The 16,629-nt window shown below is 36.6% G+C and overlaps 4 protein-coding genes and 2 long non-coding RNA genes across 9 annotated transcripts; 2 read left to right on the forward strand and 4 right to left on the reverse strand.

The window, feature by feature from the left end:
• Positions 1-1,792: 1,792 nt before the first annotated feature.
• Positions 1,793-4,089, reverse strand: LOC143341027 (mitochondrial fission process protein 1). Of its 2 annotated transcripts, XM_076763535.1 has the most exons (5): positions 3,952-4,089; positions 3,751-3,865; positions 2,680-2,787; positions 2,344-2,471; positions 1,793-2,270 (listed from the first exon to the last, which is right to left on the reverse strand). In XM_076763535.1, exons 3-5 carry the CDS (start codon positions 2,735-2,737, stop codon positions 1,962-1,964), a joined length of 495 nt encoding a protein of 164 aa, XP_076619650.1. In that variant the 5' UTR covers positions 2,738-2,787; positions 3,751-3,865; positions 3,952-4,089; the 3' UTR covers positions 1,793-1,961. The 2 variants fall into 2 exon arrangements, with proteins under 2 accessions (XP_076619650.1, XP_076619649.1); XM_076763534.1 differs by lacking the exons at positions 3,751-3,865; positions 3,952-4,089 and having other exon boundaries at positions 2,680-3,343.
• On the forward strand, positions 3,436-5,191 carry Pig-l (phosphatidylinositol glycan anchor biosynthesis class L). Its single transcript, XM_076763532.1, has 5 exons — positions 3,436-4,234; positions 4,314-4,395; positions 4,510-4,706; positions 4,772-4,902; positions 4,967-5,191. Exons 1-5 carry the CDS (start codon positions 3,922-3,924, stop codon positions 5,105-5,107), a joined length of 864 nt encoding a protein of 287 aa, XP_076619647.1. The 5' UTR covers positions 3,436-3,921; the 3' UTR covers positions 5,108-5,191.
• Positions 5,192-5,259: 68 nt separating this feature from the next.
• M6 (neuronal membrane glycoprotein M6) lies at positions 5,260-9,321 on the reverse strand. Of its 2 annotated transcripts, XM_076763531.1 has the most exons (6): positions 9,173-9,321; positions 8,545-8,795; positions 7,881-8,017; positions 7,611-7,793; positions 7,385-7,535; positions 5,260-7,039 (listed from the first exon to the last, which is right to left on the reverse strand). In XM_076763531.1, exons 2-6 carry the CDS (start codon positions 8,546-8,548, stop codon positions 6,726-6,728), a joined length of 789 nt encoding a protein of 262 aa, XP_076619646.1. In that variant the 5' UTR covers positions 8,549-8,795; positions 9,173-9,321; the 3' UTR covers positions 5,260-6,725. The 2 variants fall into 2 exon arrangements, with proteins under 2 accessions (XP_076619646.1, XP_076619645.1); XM_076763530.1 differs by lacking the exons at positions 8,545-8,795; positions 9,173-9,321 and adding an exon at positions 8,197-8,466.
• On the forward strand, positions 8,816-9,619 carry LOC143341028 (uncharacterized). The gene is made up of 3 exons (XR_013079552.1): positions 8,816-8,907; positions 9,118-9,232; positions 9,410-9,619. It is a non-coding gene; the product is annotated as an uncharacterized LOC143341028 (long non-coding RNA).
• Positions 9,620-10,548: 929 nt separating this feature from the next.
• On the reverse strand, positions 10,549-11,410 carry LOC143341234 (uncharacterized). The gene is made up of 3 exons (XR_013079574.1): positions 11,340-11,410; positions 11,020-11,249; positions 10,549-10,733 (listed from the first exon to the last, which is right to left on the reverse strand). It is a non-coding gene; the product is annotated as an uncharacterized LOC143341234 (long non-coding RNA).
• A 1,261-nt stretch (positions 11,411-12,671) lies between these two features.
• Positions 12,672-16,296, reverse strand: Sak (polo like kinase SAK). Of its 2 annotated transcripts, XM_076763427.1 has the most exons (11): positions 15,838-16,296; positions 15,675-15,770; positions 15,352-15,565; positions 15,165-15,277; positions 14,985-15,077; positions 14,629-14,910; positions 14,010-14,555; positions 13,639-13,944; positions 13,289-13,570; positions 13,042-13,224; positions 12,672-12,967 (listed from the first exon to the last, which is right to left on the reverse strand). In XM_076763427.1, exons 1-11 carry the CDS (start codon positions 15,883-15,885, stop codon positions 12,791-12,793), a joined length of 2,340 nt encoding a protein of 779 aa, XP_076619542.1. In that variant the 5' UTR covers positions 15,886-16,296; the 3' UTR covers positions 12,672-12,790. The 2 variants fall into 2 exon arrangements, with proteins under 2 accessions (XP_076619542.1, XP_076619543.1); XM_076763428.1 differs by having other exon boundaries at positions 15,344-16,296.
• Positions 16,297-16,629: the final 333 nt, after the last annotated feature.

Below are 16,629 nucleotides of genomic sequence, written 5' to 3' on the forward strand. Positions count from 1 at the left end.
GTGTCAATTCGTACCTAACGGGGCGCCTGAATAAGTATAGTCCTTCACCATCGTCTTCTGTCTTCCCTCCGCGAACGATAACTGTATATTTAATTCAAGGGCCATTCGTTCCATTCGTGTATTTAAATCAACCAACCCCTATCCTCTTTGTAAATCAAAGATCGATCGCAAAACAAACACGGAATTAACGTTTCGTAAATTCTATTTCGAATTATACTACAACAGAAAATATCTCGAAGGCGATGAACACCGTTTGGAACATTTATTGTAAAATAAATAAATTGCTTACAGAACACCAAAGGTGTCGAATTTTTCAAATGCCTTTATTGTTTTATTTGAAGGTCGTTAGTACGTTAGAATTGCTCCCTCCCCCCTCTTTCGCCAACAGACCTTAATTAACCTCAAAAATTCCGATCAAAATCTTAAGGTAGCAGAATGTTTATCGCAAAGGTTATTGTCAAAGTTCTCGTTGAACGTATTTACAAAATTGTTCGAACAGCTTCATCGCGACTGCACTGCAAATCGTTTCGATCCCCCGTACGATACTCGTGATAAGAACTGTTATTAACACGCTTTTCAGAGTTTATTGTCAGATTTCGCTCATTTGTATCGAGCGCTACCGTGATCGTGTTCTCTGCGATTCGTACGATTACTTGTACTCGATCCTATATTATTATCGTTATCGAAATACTTTTCTCCCAGTGCATCCCGTTATTATTGTGCCATAAATCTTTTCGACGAAGGCAGGATACATACACGGGCATTTCGTAATCACGAGAATCCTCGAGGCTCGAATTCTTTACACGGTTTATTCGCAACTCGACCAGCAGTAAATCGTGTTACGCCAACTGTTAAAAGGCAATAAAACGCGGTAATACGCAATAACTGTACGAGAATTAATTAACGACGAATTGATGCCTACGCGCAAATCAGATTCTACTTAACCTCTAAATATTTCGTCTATAACGTGTTCAAACGGATCGAACGAGTAGGGTAAGTACCTACTCGACTTTATGAGGAACAGGAATTTATTAAGGTAAATAAAAGAACACAATAATCGAGGGACATGAATTCGCTCCGGGTATATGGACACTGTTGGTGGTCGAAATCATAGCGAATCGAACGTAATGTTCTATCAATATCTAGCGCGTGCGTTCGTCCTATGCGAATAATCGCCAAGTTAGTTACGCGTGGAAAGAAATACGATCAGTTTTTCTTCTTGACTGACGTGACGATTGTACCTGCGACAAAAAAAAAAAAAAGATTATGTGTCACAGGTATGACAGGCTATTCGTTCCTACGCAATACCGAGCCATTGTTCCGCGGCCAGTCTCGCGTGCCCCGACAAGACGATAAATGGAAAAATGAACGCGGCCTACGAGTTACGATCTTCCGTGCACGGTAATTATTATTGGTTTTCCAGCGATTCCCGTGTAGCTTATTCATCCCTCGAGATCGAACTAGGAAGTCGTGATCCCGTAATTGGAACGCTCTATCAAAAATCTAAGCCGCGATTCGTAATTTTACAGTCCAATTTCAATGTTTTTGTTCATCGCGTAATGGGCTGTAACTTATTTCGTGCGTTACGAGCAGAAAGTATATCGATAAACGTATGTGAATTTGTACGTGAAAGTAACGAGAGCCCGGTTTATAGAAATTTTTGCCGTGTCTGACTATACGCGGATAATTCTACTTGGCGCGTGTTGATGATTAGCTTTTCTTCGAATCGGTAAAAAAGAAAACTATGACCTGCAGACAAATTAATAATGTAACGTATTCTTTTATTCGTAGGGTGGCATGTCCCCGAAATATTGAAATAAAAATATTTAATATGTACAATATAATAAAATATACATAATTCCCGAGTAAATTGTACTATTATTTTTTTTGTATAATATCATAAGCGGTAGTACTTTCATTTTTTTGAAAAGCCTATTAGATCTAGAGTTTATTGTCTAGAATTATCTGTCTTCTGTTGGTGGTAATTTAGGGTGATAACCTATCCACTTTCTATATGTAACATTCATTGCTTCTTCTACCATATTGTCAATGGGATGTATTATGAAAGGTATAGAAGTCAGACCAACAATGGTGGAGATCCACCGATTTTTTAAGGCCACATTATTACTTTTATGTTGTAAATATTGAACAGCAGCACAGATTCTATTAATTGTAAAGCCAGGAAGTATCACAGATGCGAATGACTGCCACAATAAGGTGTCTGACATAGTAAATAAAGCATTCTTTGTTCCTGATGGAGTAGCATCGTTCTAAAACACAATACATTCAGAGTAAATTATCTAATCAATATATTTAAGTGATCTTCCTTTGGGTTTTGCTTACATTATATTCGTTGAAACCTTTGTGGATGGTGTCTGCAACAACATATCCACTGGATACAATGTAACTGAACCATACAACTGACCTGGGAACTATAGGCCTAAAAGCCTCTCCAACCTCATTTGCATAGCCTAAAACAATTAATAAAAATTATGTAAAACATGCAAAATATAACTTCTATTTGGAACTAATGAAATGAGAAATGCAAATGTTAAAAATCGTCTATTAAGTAATCATAACATACTTTAAGAACATTGGTACAAAAACAATGACTGCAATTAAATCGAAACTATGAATGAGAAATTAAATAACAATGCTTGATAATCTGTTGTGTATTACCCAGATATCTGACAGCTGTATCACGGTATATGTCCACGTCTTCTTTGGTTGTTTTCATAATGTAATTTTCGTTTATTGCAATGGTTTTACGTTGAACAACAACCTGATCTAAGGCGTCGGAAATATTCAATGTTATATTAATTGTCCTAGTACATTGGCGTAAAATCGATTCCTTATAAAACGAGTCCCGCGTAAATTTTATTTCTATGGCAATCGACTTAAAATTGTATAACTTATTCAAAACAGACAACCGTTTTAACGAAATTATAAAAATGAGGTATAACGAAATACCTATCGTCTTGTTAATAGACCTGGAATATATGTTACTCGAGTTTCGTGTATAGGGAATTTCAGGTGTTGTTCATCCTGTGATATTACATAATTTAAAATACGACCAAATTATTTACAAACATGAGGAAATTTTCAAAAATCAATAACGTAAATTTAGAAATAAACATCGAATTGCCAAAACTTAGATTGCAATAGGACTGTTCATAATTTATGAACACTGCTAAAGCTTGCTCTTCAACCATATACATTTTTGACGAAAATTTACTCGTCAGAGTTAGATATCAAATTAAATCCCATCAAAAATTACATGCATAATTGACATTTATTACTTCAATCATTTAATTCTGCTTTAAACCAAATATAGACGGATATAGTAAACATTCCAAAGATGGGCAAAACTCTCATCTAGATAAAAGCTTCAAATAACGAAAGAGATAAACAACTTTTGATCCGTTTTCGTTCAATAAAAATTGTAATATGAATTTTAAAATAAAAGTATGTATCGCGTTAAATGAAACAAAGTTTCTTTGAAAAACTGTTCCATGGGATAAAGGCTGCAAATAAATCATACGATATTTTTTATCTATCATCTTTTGTTCGAATAAAATTATGCCCATCTCCGAACAGATATTGTAGATGAACCAAATATAAATCGTATGAAACTTATAGTCAAAGAAAAATATAATTCAGAAAGCGAATTTAGACAAATGTTTAAAAAATGTCGGAAGTGCAAATATACGTATATACAAATGCTACCATACCAATTTTGTATCGACTTACGCAAGTATGGCGTCCAATCCTATTATCTCGTTGGTGCATAACATAACCATATGATGTTCTGTTAATGAAAGAAATCTTATCCCGTACTTTGAAGGGATAACACGCTCTTCCGGAACTATGACAGGACCGTGACATTCGTAAGTGAAAATAGTTCGTATATCATCGTTCAAAATGCTAGATATCGATTTTATTAGAGAATACCTTAGTCTGCAAATTAATGAAGCAATTTGTTGGTGGTGGTATTATATCAGAGAAATTTCATGGCAATTGCTAATTGCTATTGCCGCGTATCTTTGCGTTTGCGTTTGTCTCTATTCAATCTTGAAAAGAGTCAGCCACACAGCGTGGCAGCTTCCAGGTTCACCTGCCCGAATATTGCTAGTCACTGCTCATCCTGATGATGAAGTCATGTTCTTTGGTCCACTGGTATACTGGGTCACAAGATCAAAAGCTACTGAGATTTACCTTCTTTGTCTTACCACTGGTATGTGGCAAATCCATCTCCTCAATTCCTACGAACAAAAGTATATGTTAGATATACGAATCAATTAATATTCCTATAGGTGGAAATAGAAGGAGAAAAGAAGAGTTATGGGACTGTACAAAAATATTAGGGATTCCAGAAGCTAATGTAACTATAATAATGTAAGGAATTATTTTGTTTCATCAATATGCAAGAGAATTTTTTATCCTTGATTTGAATACAGCTAAATTCTATCCTCTAATCTTCTTATCATAGTTCAATAAATGCATGTATAGGAGTACAGAGTTACCTGATGACCAAAATGTACAATGGCCAACAGAGGTAGTGGCGGAATGTATTTTACAACACGTAGAATGTTACAAAATCAATGCAGTTGTAACATTTGACAAGCATGGTATCAGCAGACACAAGAATCATATCTCGCTATACTTTGCCATAGCTGCATTATGCATTGAAAAAAAAGTACCACCTTGTTAGTATCATTCGTCGCGACGCTAAATTAATATTAAGAATGTACTAAGTCTAATTTCTTTTCAGACTGTAAGCTGTACGTATTAGAGTCTGTGAATATAATTAGAAAATACGCGCAGCTTTTAGATTTACCGATTAGTTTATTATTTGCTTCCTACTGGTATTTGGTAACATATGAACAAAAAAAGATCATAAAGGTAAGTGTTTTGTTAACATATATTATTTACGTAAATATTTTATAATTGTTTCTCGCCTTCATAGAATGCTATGACTGCACACAAGTCTCAGTATGTCTGGTTCCGTAAATTATACATGATATTTTCACGGTATACGTTTATCAATACCTTCCAAGAAATGAGCGCCCTCGATTTGGAATTGGACCTCCAGTTTGACGACGATTAACTTGTACGGATTTTTACAAGCTTGTACAAATTGTAATTATTTGTATATAATAAAATAAAATTTGTCTATTAATATGCAATTAAAGAGCTAGGATTTTGGGAATACTTTTAAACTGTTTTTAAAAATTATACACATACACATTTCTAATAGAAAGTACTTTTTATTCGACCTTACAGGAATATACAAATATTTAAACGAAAAAATGTAGCGCATAGTTTTCAAAAAGTAACAATACATCGACTTTTTATTATACGCAATTCGCGCATTAAATTTTCTTGTACAATCCTCTTGTTCCAAACTTGTATAAATAACATGTAATCTCGATATGTACTTATCAGGTGTGCGTAATATAGTATTATTCATATCTATTTGTCCTAAATAAAATTTTCCCATCCTTGACATTTATTACGCATTCAAGAAAATTACGAATTATTATTAAAAGATTTGAGCAAGTACAAAATTATTGCAAGCTATACTTTATTAATTTTCGTATATTCGTTTTAGAATCTGTCTCAGCGATAACTTTCGATATACGTAATTACGCTTTATTGGTGGTTTTAAATCGCGTAAATTTGGCACTATTCTGTTCTGTGCATTGAAAGTGCAATTGGATTTAAATTTCTATTGTCTTTCCGATACTTTATAATAAAGTTTGATCTCTTTGAATAATTGTACAATGGCAGTAAATCTATAATGTAATACTTAATCACTTATACTGGAAGAAAATATAATTAGTAAATTAATATGTGGCATGAACTTTTTTTTTTAACACAAGCGTAACAAATAACAAATTAAAAATGAATGTAACAAAAAAAAAAAGTAACGATTTTTTCTTCTTCCGTCAGCATAATTAGAACACTTGAGTAGCAATGTACAATTAGTATAGTTTCCTTACTTCGCTTTACGAAGGTATAAAAAAGCTGCACTTTTTATTTAAACAAAAATTATACGAATGGTATCAACAATACTTAACATACAGTCTTTGTTGATAAACAGTCTTACATAATTTAAAAACATTAGTAATCGCGAAGTTACGATATCAAGTAACACATTAGTGCACAGCAGATATTTGTGTATATCATCAATGATAAATATATATATATATATATTTTTATATAGCGAATAGTTTAGAAAGTATATATACTCTGTGCGTTATATTCTTTGTCTTGTATGTATTCACTGTACATCGTCGTTTGAAATCAAATTCATTTTGTTTTCGAATACATACAAATGATGGAATGTGTCATATGTCGTATGCTATACACGTATATAATATATATATATTAACAATAATCGAATTACTCAACGCTAGAATAGATGAAACCTTATATACGTTTAAACGTCATCTAATTGCTTTGTAACTTTAAGATGAAGTAAATGCTTACAAGACAGTCGCAGAAAATGGACGGCATAAAGTGTTCCCGCAAGATCCTCAGTCAATAAACTACTGCAACAGTAATCAATTAGTAAAATACTGAGTTTAGGTACGAAGATAATAACACCAAAAGGTTTTCCGTTCTTATAGAGAAAATATTCTTATAGAGAGATCTTCAACTCCTGTAAATAGGAGTGCTAGATTTTATAAAGGATTCATGGCGAAGATCTCGCGGGCCGTATCCTAGAATCTATCCTTGGCACGATGTGAGCTCAAAGTTCCCATACCAGGTTGAGGAGAATCTGGATCTCCTGGATCTTGCAGACATTGAAGTTCCTGTAATTCTTGGAACTTTTCATGGTCTCGAATATGCGCGTAGTTGGCGGATAGGCACATTAAATAGTGTATAAGACTTAACACAACCAACATTGCAGCCACTGTTGCCAAGATAAACATCACCTCTGCTTTTTCAACAAAATCTTTACAAAATAATTTCACCTCTTGTGGTCCACATACCTTCATATCTTCAACTCTAGTATTGTTTGGAAATATGAAACCTACATGAAATAAAATATGAGTATAATGAAATAAATATAAATACAGCAGTGCCCACTTAAATGACCACGCTTAGGACCGGCCACGATCATTTATGTGGGCATGGTTACTTCTCAGAATTCAACGGAGATAAGGAAAGAGGATAAGTGCGAGTGAGATACAAGAGCTGACATCCGAAACCATATATACAATATATCGATAACGACCGGCGTCAAATTACGCTCGACACGTTCGCTTGGCTTCTAAAAATCGGTGGGAATAACCGCGGACACTTAAGTGGGCAAAATGGGGTCACTTAAGCGGGCACTACTGTATATTAAATTATTATAAACACTAGAAGAACTCACTGAATTGAGTGAAATCAATGCATTGATCAAGAGACTGAACTCTAGGATTACTGCATAGTCCCCAGAATATAGTGAATATCCAAGTAATTATGACTAAGAATGCAAATATCAAGAGCCAGCCTAATTGTAGGATGTATGTGATTGTCATAAACTAAAAAATACAGTACATGTATTTCCTGTACTAATCTTTTCTGGAATTGTAATCTTTGATTGTAGAGATACATACAACTGCACAGGAGATACGCCCACCAACTCTGGACCTCCATGCACGATAGACTTTGTGCCTTGTGGCTCCAGTTGCGAGACAACCAACGCACAATATCATAAAACCCAAAGCTGCCATGCTAGCACCAATTGTTGCAAAAGTCAATTGTACAGCTTCTAACCATCCAAGCCGTAAATGAAACACCTGATACATTATACATATACATTATACATGATCTATGTATAATACATACCATTATATATGGTATATAATAATATTATAATATTTCACCTGGTCCATCATTAAAGAACCCAGTGTAACACCTCTATACATTGTACCACAGAATATGCCTACTCCTAGACAACACATTATGGTTGCAATAAGAGTTGCATATGGCACTCTGGCCATACAGTCATTACACAGATTCCCTGTAATTATAGAAATATTACATGCAGAGTTATAATTTAATATACAATGGATCCTTCATCTTGCAAATGTGCAAATCTCTTAAGAGTCACATTGCAACAAGCCAGGTTCAACACAGTTATTGCAGATAAGATTAATTTGTCTTTTTTAATAACGTATATATTTACGTGAAAAGACTTACTGCAGGATCGATTTTCATAGTCAAGTCCGTGAAGACTTTTTTCGGAAAATCTATCTATGCTAATATTACTGTCAAACCGTCTACGTAATGGTAAAATGTCAGTTGCTTGTTGATTTCTCATGTCTAATTATAAAAAGTTTCGACAACCTGTTTGAACGAGGTGTGAAGCGATGACTGAAACGATGAATGAGTAATCTTCTCGTATATACTATAGATAAGATTATAAAACGTACGGTACACGACGGTTTATGCTATCGAACCGTTACTAGGAAATAGATTACTCTGTGTTCGCGGAAAAAGACTTCTCTTACGCGGAACGAGAGTATGTTGTACAATTTATTTGCTTACCCATGTTTCCAGTCTGTTATTGTTCGAGGTTAGGCTCTCTACAAGTGGGCACTGCCCGTTGTTAATTCCAAGATTATAATACTAGAATTCTCCCAATTACTGCGGCAATTGAACGTCTTTCTTCTGTATTAGTGAATGACATCCCACACGCTTCTCGTAATTACACATCGACGCGTCACACACTTGTTTACGGAGACCAACGAGTCCTTCGGATCTGCCTCGGACAGGCAGATGTCGAGTGATGCTGTTAACTACTCACAAAATATTTTTCGAAATATTTCTCAATGCTTCGCGCAGACAATTTGAAGGAATAAAACAAAACTCAACGAAACAGAATGACGATCGAGATATTTCAAATTAAAGGTAACAATTGCTTGGGAATGTCGTTATACATGTATATTTTTCGATTATTCGTTAAAGCTAGTCAATATGGCGACAGAAAGTAAAAGAGAATGGGATCGTTGACCTCCCGAGACTTGTAGGGAATGCCGTAGCGTAGCAAATCCAACATAACGTTTCTTTTATTACTAACTACATTTTAGCAAAGAATGTTAATAACTCTATGTGACCCAGAGATGCTAGATTCAGCACCCGGTACAAAGGCTTTTTCTCGATTCTCCGAACCTACCCGAAGCAGAGATGTCAGAAAGGCACCGACGGTGCTCTCTCACACTATGTTAGATCACGCGTACGTGAGCTCGTGGAGTTGCGGAAACCCGACAAAGGCAAAATGACGAATGCCCTCTTTCTCGATTCTTCGAAGTTGCCCGAAGTAATTTCGGACCGCCTCGTGGGAGTCGAGAGAGTAAGGCTCACATTTGCCTTCTCGCTCTTGAACAACTAATATCCGACCTCCCGTCAACAGGTCTCCACTGGCCTCTGCTGACCGCTGCTGACCACCGCTTATATTTCTAACAACGTATAACGATTACGACTGACTACTGTTAGCCTCTCCCAGCCTCTGCTGGCCTCTGCTGACCACAGCTGACCACAGCTGACCACCGCTTATATTTCTGGCAACGTACAACGATTACTACTGACTACTGCCAGCCTCTGCTGACCTCTGCCAGCATCTCCCGACCTAAGCTGGCCTCTGCTAACATCTCCCGACGTCAGCTGACCATCGCTGACCACTGCTGACCGTTGCTGACAACTTGTGACATAATGTAATACAATATAATATGTTTATATGTATTAAAGTTTTGTATAATGTTAATCTATGGCAATAAATGATATAATTTCAAAGAATTCTATGTATTCTCATCATTTTTTACCCCTCTTTCCCTCTCCAAATTTCGAATTCTTGGAAATAACGTCATTTCTAAGATTTCTTGAAAATTCTTGGATCCCTGAAACTTACCGGCGTCCCTGAAACTTCTCGGAATCCCTGAAATTTCCAAGAAGTTTCAGGCAGCGGCAAAACATTCCGGCCTGAATTTTTCGGCAAAAATTTTAAAGAGCCGTTACGTAATATTACGTAATATTACGTAATAGCTCTTCAAAATTTCTCGCGGCCGGAATTTTTCGGCAAAAATTACGTAATATTACGTAACATTATGTAATATTACGTAACATTACGTAATAGCTCTTGAAAATTTCTCGCAGCCGAAATTTTTCGGCAAAAATTACGTAATATTACGTAACATTATGTAATATTACGTAATATTACGTAACGGCTTTTTAAAATTTTTGCCGAAAAGTTCAGGCCGGAATTTTAGCCGCCGCCTGAAACTTCTTGGAAATTTCAGGGATTCCGAGAAGTTTCAGGGACGCCGGTAAGTTCCAGGGATTCCGAAATTTGAAATCTTTTCGGGGAACTTAGAAAATTTTAAAAGATTCGGAGTGTCTTATAACTAAGGGAATGATTTCGATAGGAAAAGAAGGGTAAAAATGATGGGAACACATAGAATTCTTTGAAATTATATCATTTATTGCAATAGGTTTACATTATATAACACTTTAATACATATAAACATATTATATTATATTACGTCGTGTCAGCAACGGTCAGCGTTGGTCAGCGATGGTCAGCGATGGTCAGCCTTGGTCAGCGATGGTCAGCTGACGTCGGGAGATGTTGGCAGAGGTCAGCAGAGGGTAGTAGTAGCCAGTAGTAATCGTTGTACGTTGCCAGAAATATAAACGGTGGTCAGCAGTGGTCAGCAGAGGCCAGCTGAGGCCAGGGGATGCTGGCAGAGGTTAACAGAGGAAGGCAGGAGTCGTAGTAATTGTTGTACGTTGCCAGAAATATAAGTGGTGGTCAGCAGAGGCATGCAGAGTCAAGTAGAGTCCAGCAGGGGCAAGCAGTAGCAAGTAGTAAGCGTTATATGTTGTCAGAAGCATCAGAGGTGGTCAGTAGTGTTCAACAGAGGCCAGCAAAGGCATGCATAGGCAAGCAGAAACCTGCAAAGGCAAGCAGAGACTTGTAGGGGCATGCAGTAGTAAGTATTAATCATTATACATTATCAGAAATACCTGCAGTGGTCAGTAGTGTTCGGCAGAGGCCAGGAAAGTTCAGCAGAGACAAGCACACGCTGACAGAGATCAGCAAAGACCAACAGAAGTCAGTAGTAATCGTTATAGGTTGTCAGAAATATAAGCGATGGTCAGCAAAGTCCAGTAGAGGCAAGCAGTAATCAGGAGTAGTCAGTAACAATCGCTGCATGGTGTCAAAAGTTGTCCGGAGTTCTGTATTTTTGTCAGCACTGGTCATCAGAAGTCATCACAGGCAAATAGAAACCAGGAGTAATTTGCAGAGTTCAGTAATGCACTCTAGGAAAGGCAAGTAAAAATACCTGGGCAGTCGAGATTCCGAATCGTATGCCGTAGACGGGAGGTCGGATTTCAGTTGTTTGGCCCAAGTTTGGTGTGGAATAGTTCGTTACCTTCAACGCTAGATGGCGCTTATTTTCCGACCTCAAACCCCCTGGTGCTAAAACGCCCAAGTTTGTCGTGGAATAGTTCGTTATCTCCAACGCTAGATGGCGCTTATTTTCCGACCTCAAACCCCCTGGTGCTAAAACGCCCAAGTTTGTCGTGGAATAGTTCGTTATCTTCAACGTTAGATGGCGCTTATTTCCTGATCTCAAAGCCTCTGGTGCTAAAACGCCCAAGTTTGTCATGGAATAGTTCGTTACCTTCAATACTAGATCGCACTTATTTATCGACCTCAGGCTCTCTGGTGCTCAAGAGCCCATGCTTGTCGAGAAATACATCTAGCGTGGACGATACGATCTATTCCACGCCAAACTTGGGCGTTTTAGCATTGGAGAGCTTGAGGTCGATAAATAAGCATCATCTAGCGTTGAAGATAACGAACTATTCCACGACAAACTTGGGCGTTTTAACACCAGGGGGTTTGAGGTCGGGAAATAGGCGCCATCTAGCGTTGAAGATAACGAACTATTCCACGACAAACTTGGGCGTTTTAGCACCAGGGGGTTTGAGGTCGGAAAATAAGCGCCATCTAGCGTTGAAGATAACGAACTATTCCACGACAAACTTGGGCGTTTTAGCACCAGGGGGTTTGAGGTCGGAAAATAAGCGCCATCTAGCGTTGAAGGTAACGAACTATTCCACGACAAACTTGGCGTTTTGCCATCCGGAGTTCTAAAGTGCCTGGAACATTTCCAAAATACTGGCGGCCTTGCGAAGAGGTGGCATGTATCTTATATCTAAGGGAATAATGGGGAGAGGCAAAGAAAGGTATACATGATGAGAACACATAGAATTCTTTGAAATTATATCATTTATTGCCATAGATTTACATTATACAGCCGGTCAGCAGTAGTCAGCTGGAGCCAGCAGAGCTCTTCGACCTTCGCTGCACAGTAGTGTAATTTTTTGTTTGATTAGGGGTATAATGCAAAAAGAGTGGTTACACCCCCCCACTATATTCATTTTTTTGTCTATTGAAATTTGTTACTTTAATCTGCATTACGCGACTCTTTTTCTTTACAAATAAAATCTCTCGCGAAATTTGTAGCATCGACTTACGAAGATTGGTTATGTTTCCTGAAATTATTTCTCTACAATCTTACAATTATACATTTTAGTGTACTTACCTGCTATCAGTGTAATATTAAAAACTTACTCTTATTATATTTAAAATATCAATGACTTCGTAATTAATTAGAGGGATACAATATATTTAATACATCTATAAAAATAGTTTTGCTCTTATTGTAGTTAGACTACTTAAATCTACTATACAAAATAATTGATTCTCTAAATGCATGTTTTGGTACTATCGGATATTTTTATGTTTCGGTTGAACGAGACATTTGATAACTGTTGGCAGGTGACGTAATTTTTCTCTAACAATATGCGGTACTTCCGAATTCTGATAATGTTGATTGTATCTCGTAACAGTACCATTATTACTCTCATAAATTATGCCACCACCGTAGCTTTGAGGGCTTACCTAATAATAATAAATTCGATTAAAGTACATAATTACATATTTCGATAATATTTCTAATTTTAAAATATACTAACAGTTAAAGCGGAACCATCCTTATAATCGAGGCGAATATCTCCTGACGATAATTGTGTGGCAGTACCCACACCCGGAATAACTACATTATTTGCATTGTTACTTGAATTTCGCATAGAGTTCATTTTACGCGATCGAGATGCTACCGTCGAAATAACGGAACAAGTAGCATCGAAAGACGGCATCTGAAATACGGAGGGTAAAAATTATAAATTATAATTCGTATGGGGCATATATTTTGTTACATACCACGGGTGTATGATTTGTTGCCTGTGAAACATTTTCTTTTCCTTGTAAGCAAGGAGCATCATTTAAGGCCGCGCTTGGCCTACGTCCAATTATCACTGGGAAACAAGAATGGCCGGTGGCTGCTTCCAAAGATGTTAAAGTAGATTCTAACAATAAACAGCGCTGATAACATTCCAAATAATGTTCATAATAATCGTCGAAGTGTGGTGGAAATTCACCGTCCATGTAGATAGGCCCATCGCTTCTTTCGGTTATCTTTACAGCGCCATCAACACGTAAAACCTGCAATAGTTGATACGGTCATGACGTGTTCCTTATTTATGTGTAATTTCCACAACGCGTTTCAGTACCTTGATCCCGTTATAAAAATGAACTTCACAATCTGGATGTGGCCCATTTTCCATAAAAAGACATTTCGATCGTTGCGTGTAGAGCGTCAGTTTCGGAGTTTTAGCCCTTACAAGCTTTATGAAGCGAGACGCGTACACATATTTTCTGTGATGACGTGGCGGTAAATTTTCATACGAATAAATACTATCTGCGCCACGGGATGGTAACGGGGGCGGTTGTATCCCGATTTCCATCGGGACATTCGGTTTATAAAGAATGACTCTTAAACCATCGCTCGATATTCGGCACACTTCGCTTACTCTTTCCTGATGGTAAAAAAACAATTAATTTTAGGTATTTCGAAGAGAATTTAAATTCTCCTTATACTTACTACTCCACTCCTACGTTTGATAAATTCAATGCAAACTTCTCCATGGTCTAAAATGGTAAGAATTGCATTCTTTGTTCTATGTCTAGTAGGTTGAAGTCTTTCCGAAGATATGGGCGGAACTTGTAATTTCCCCCCATCTTCAGCACCTTCAAAACAGTTCTCGATCTTTTCTCTTTTTCTATATTTATCAGTTTTATGTTTATCAGTCTCCTCGTATACATCGCAACTACTATACTGCTCACTTTGCGAAAATATTTTGCTTTGGGGTGGTGGTGGTATTCCAACTAACACGGAAGCTTCTTTTGAACGATAATCTATCGGATTAGAATTAGTTTTACGCGAATGCGTCTTTGTGATAGGCTCGGATAAAGCTTCGCTTCTTGTACTAATCATTGGTCCAAGACCATTGGACATTGTAGGCATCGTCGACATTCGTTCCTCGGATCTAGAACGCATTCTTGGTCGACCATAAGAGGATAGTGTTCTTCCCACCCCTGAATCAATCATGCCATCACCTAATAGTCCTTTGCTTGTACCATTTCTTTCCTATTAATGTAACAATATCTATGATGGACTAAGAATAAAATATTATTACCTATCTATCATAACTGTTACTTACACTATGCAATTTGCTTCTATCTACATTGGTTATAAATGGATGTTTCGGAATGTCGCGCAAACGAATTCGGTCCTTCGGATTTTTTTTCAATAATTTATCTATCAAATCTTTAGCATTGTCTGATAAATGAGCTGGCATTACATAATCGGCCATAACCACACGCGTTAAAGTACTTTTAACAGCATCTGTATCAAATGGTGGTTTGCCAACTAGTAAGGTGTACAACATGCATCCTAAACTCCAAACATCTGCCTCTAAACCATGCGATGATCTTGTTGCTATCTATAGTAATATAGAAAATAGTATACTGAATATATCATTAACATTGATAATTTTTCATAAATCTTCCAACACACCTCAGGTGATATGTAGTTTGGAGTACCACACATAGTTAAATGTTTTTCATCTGGCCTTGTCAACTGAGTGGCCAACCCAAAATCTGCTATTTTCTATATTACAATTATTTATTTGTAATTAATACTACCAATTAGAATACCACATTAAAAGTATATTTTACAGTATGTTATTTTTCTCACCACTTGCATGTCTCTAGTTAAAAGCAAATTGGACAAGGACATATCCCTGTGAAGTATTTGATGGGAATGTAAGTACAATAATCCTTGTACTACTTGTCTAATTATACGACCAGCTATAATAATAAGTATGTGTAATGTGTGCAAAACTTAGAAACAGTGAGTACTATGAATTTATCTACATTTATACCATGTTCTTCAGGTAATGCATTCGAGCCTTGTATCTTAAGAAAACGTTGTAATTCTCCATTGTGACACAATTCCAATACCAAATAAACATAGTTAGCATCTTCAAAGAATGTGTACAATTCAAGTATTGCTGGATGCTTTAATCTAGAATGAATTGCTACTTCCTGACGTACTCTACCCACCATCCCAGCAGCTTGCATCAATTTTTTGTCGATCTAAAATTGTGTAGTGCATTTTTTTCTCAATTTCAAATTTACAGAGATGGTGCAACAGGTATTTGTAACCACGAAAGCATAACTTAACCTTAGGAAATGCGTGAATTACCATTTTTATCGCGACTTCTATGCCACTGCGAAGACATTTTGCCCGATAGACGCTGGCGAAGCCCCCTTTCCCAAGTAAGTTCAGTACCTCGTAATCCTGAGGTTGCAAGTGAATAATTGAAATGTGAGAATTGAAGGTAAGCGTACAAATTCAAAATACTAACCTCTATTTGTTCACCGAAACCACCCGACAACGGTGGCATCTCCGGCATCCGGATGATTAAACGGTAAAATTGTTTCAATCACCGAGGCCACTAAGTAGCACTTTAATAGTTCTCATGCATGAAATTCGTTCGAAAGGAAATATATTTAGGAAATATATTAATAAATTTGTAAATAGAAATGACATGGCGCCGCCGCCATATACAAATACTGTACAGTGTCTGTTTACGATAGGTGGCGTGACTTATGCGAACAGGTTTCAATTGTCAATAATCAAAAAAGTAGTTCAAAAAACTAACGATACACAGGTGAGATATTTTTATCAATGGTGATATATTATCACATAGCATCGATCTGTCTATTACTGATAATACTATCCAATATATAAACATTTTGTTCTTGTTCTAAAATATCTAGGCAATACAAGTAGAGGTATTCAAACCAAACTCCCAAACACGACTCCGGAAACAGAATTGTTCAATCATTCTCAATTTTTACAGTTTTTGTGCAAAAATGAAGTATGTATGACTCGAAAATTGAAAATATTAGAATGTTAAGTTTAGTCTTGCAAGACACAAGGGTATCCTAAATACATAAGTGTATAATTTTATTAAGTTTTGTGATTCTGAATGCCTATAATAGTCGTAAGTTTCGATATGTAGAATATCGAATATCGAATCGGAAGAACTACTCGTAAAAATAACGTGTAAAAAGTACGTGTGTCGATTTCTGAAGTTCTTAATTTTTTACGTAATACCTTATTTTCGCCAAAAATCTTACGTCTTTATACAAAT

Source organism: Colletes latitarsis, chromosome 4 (genome assembly GCF_051014445.1).
Source record: "Colletes latitarsis isolate SP2378_abdomen chromosome 4, iyColLati1, whole genome shotgun sequence".
Taxonomy (NCBI): Eukaryota; Metazoa; Arthropoda; class Insecta; order Hymenoptera; family Colletidae; genus Colletes; species Colletes latitarsis.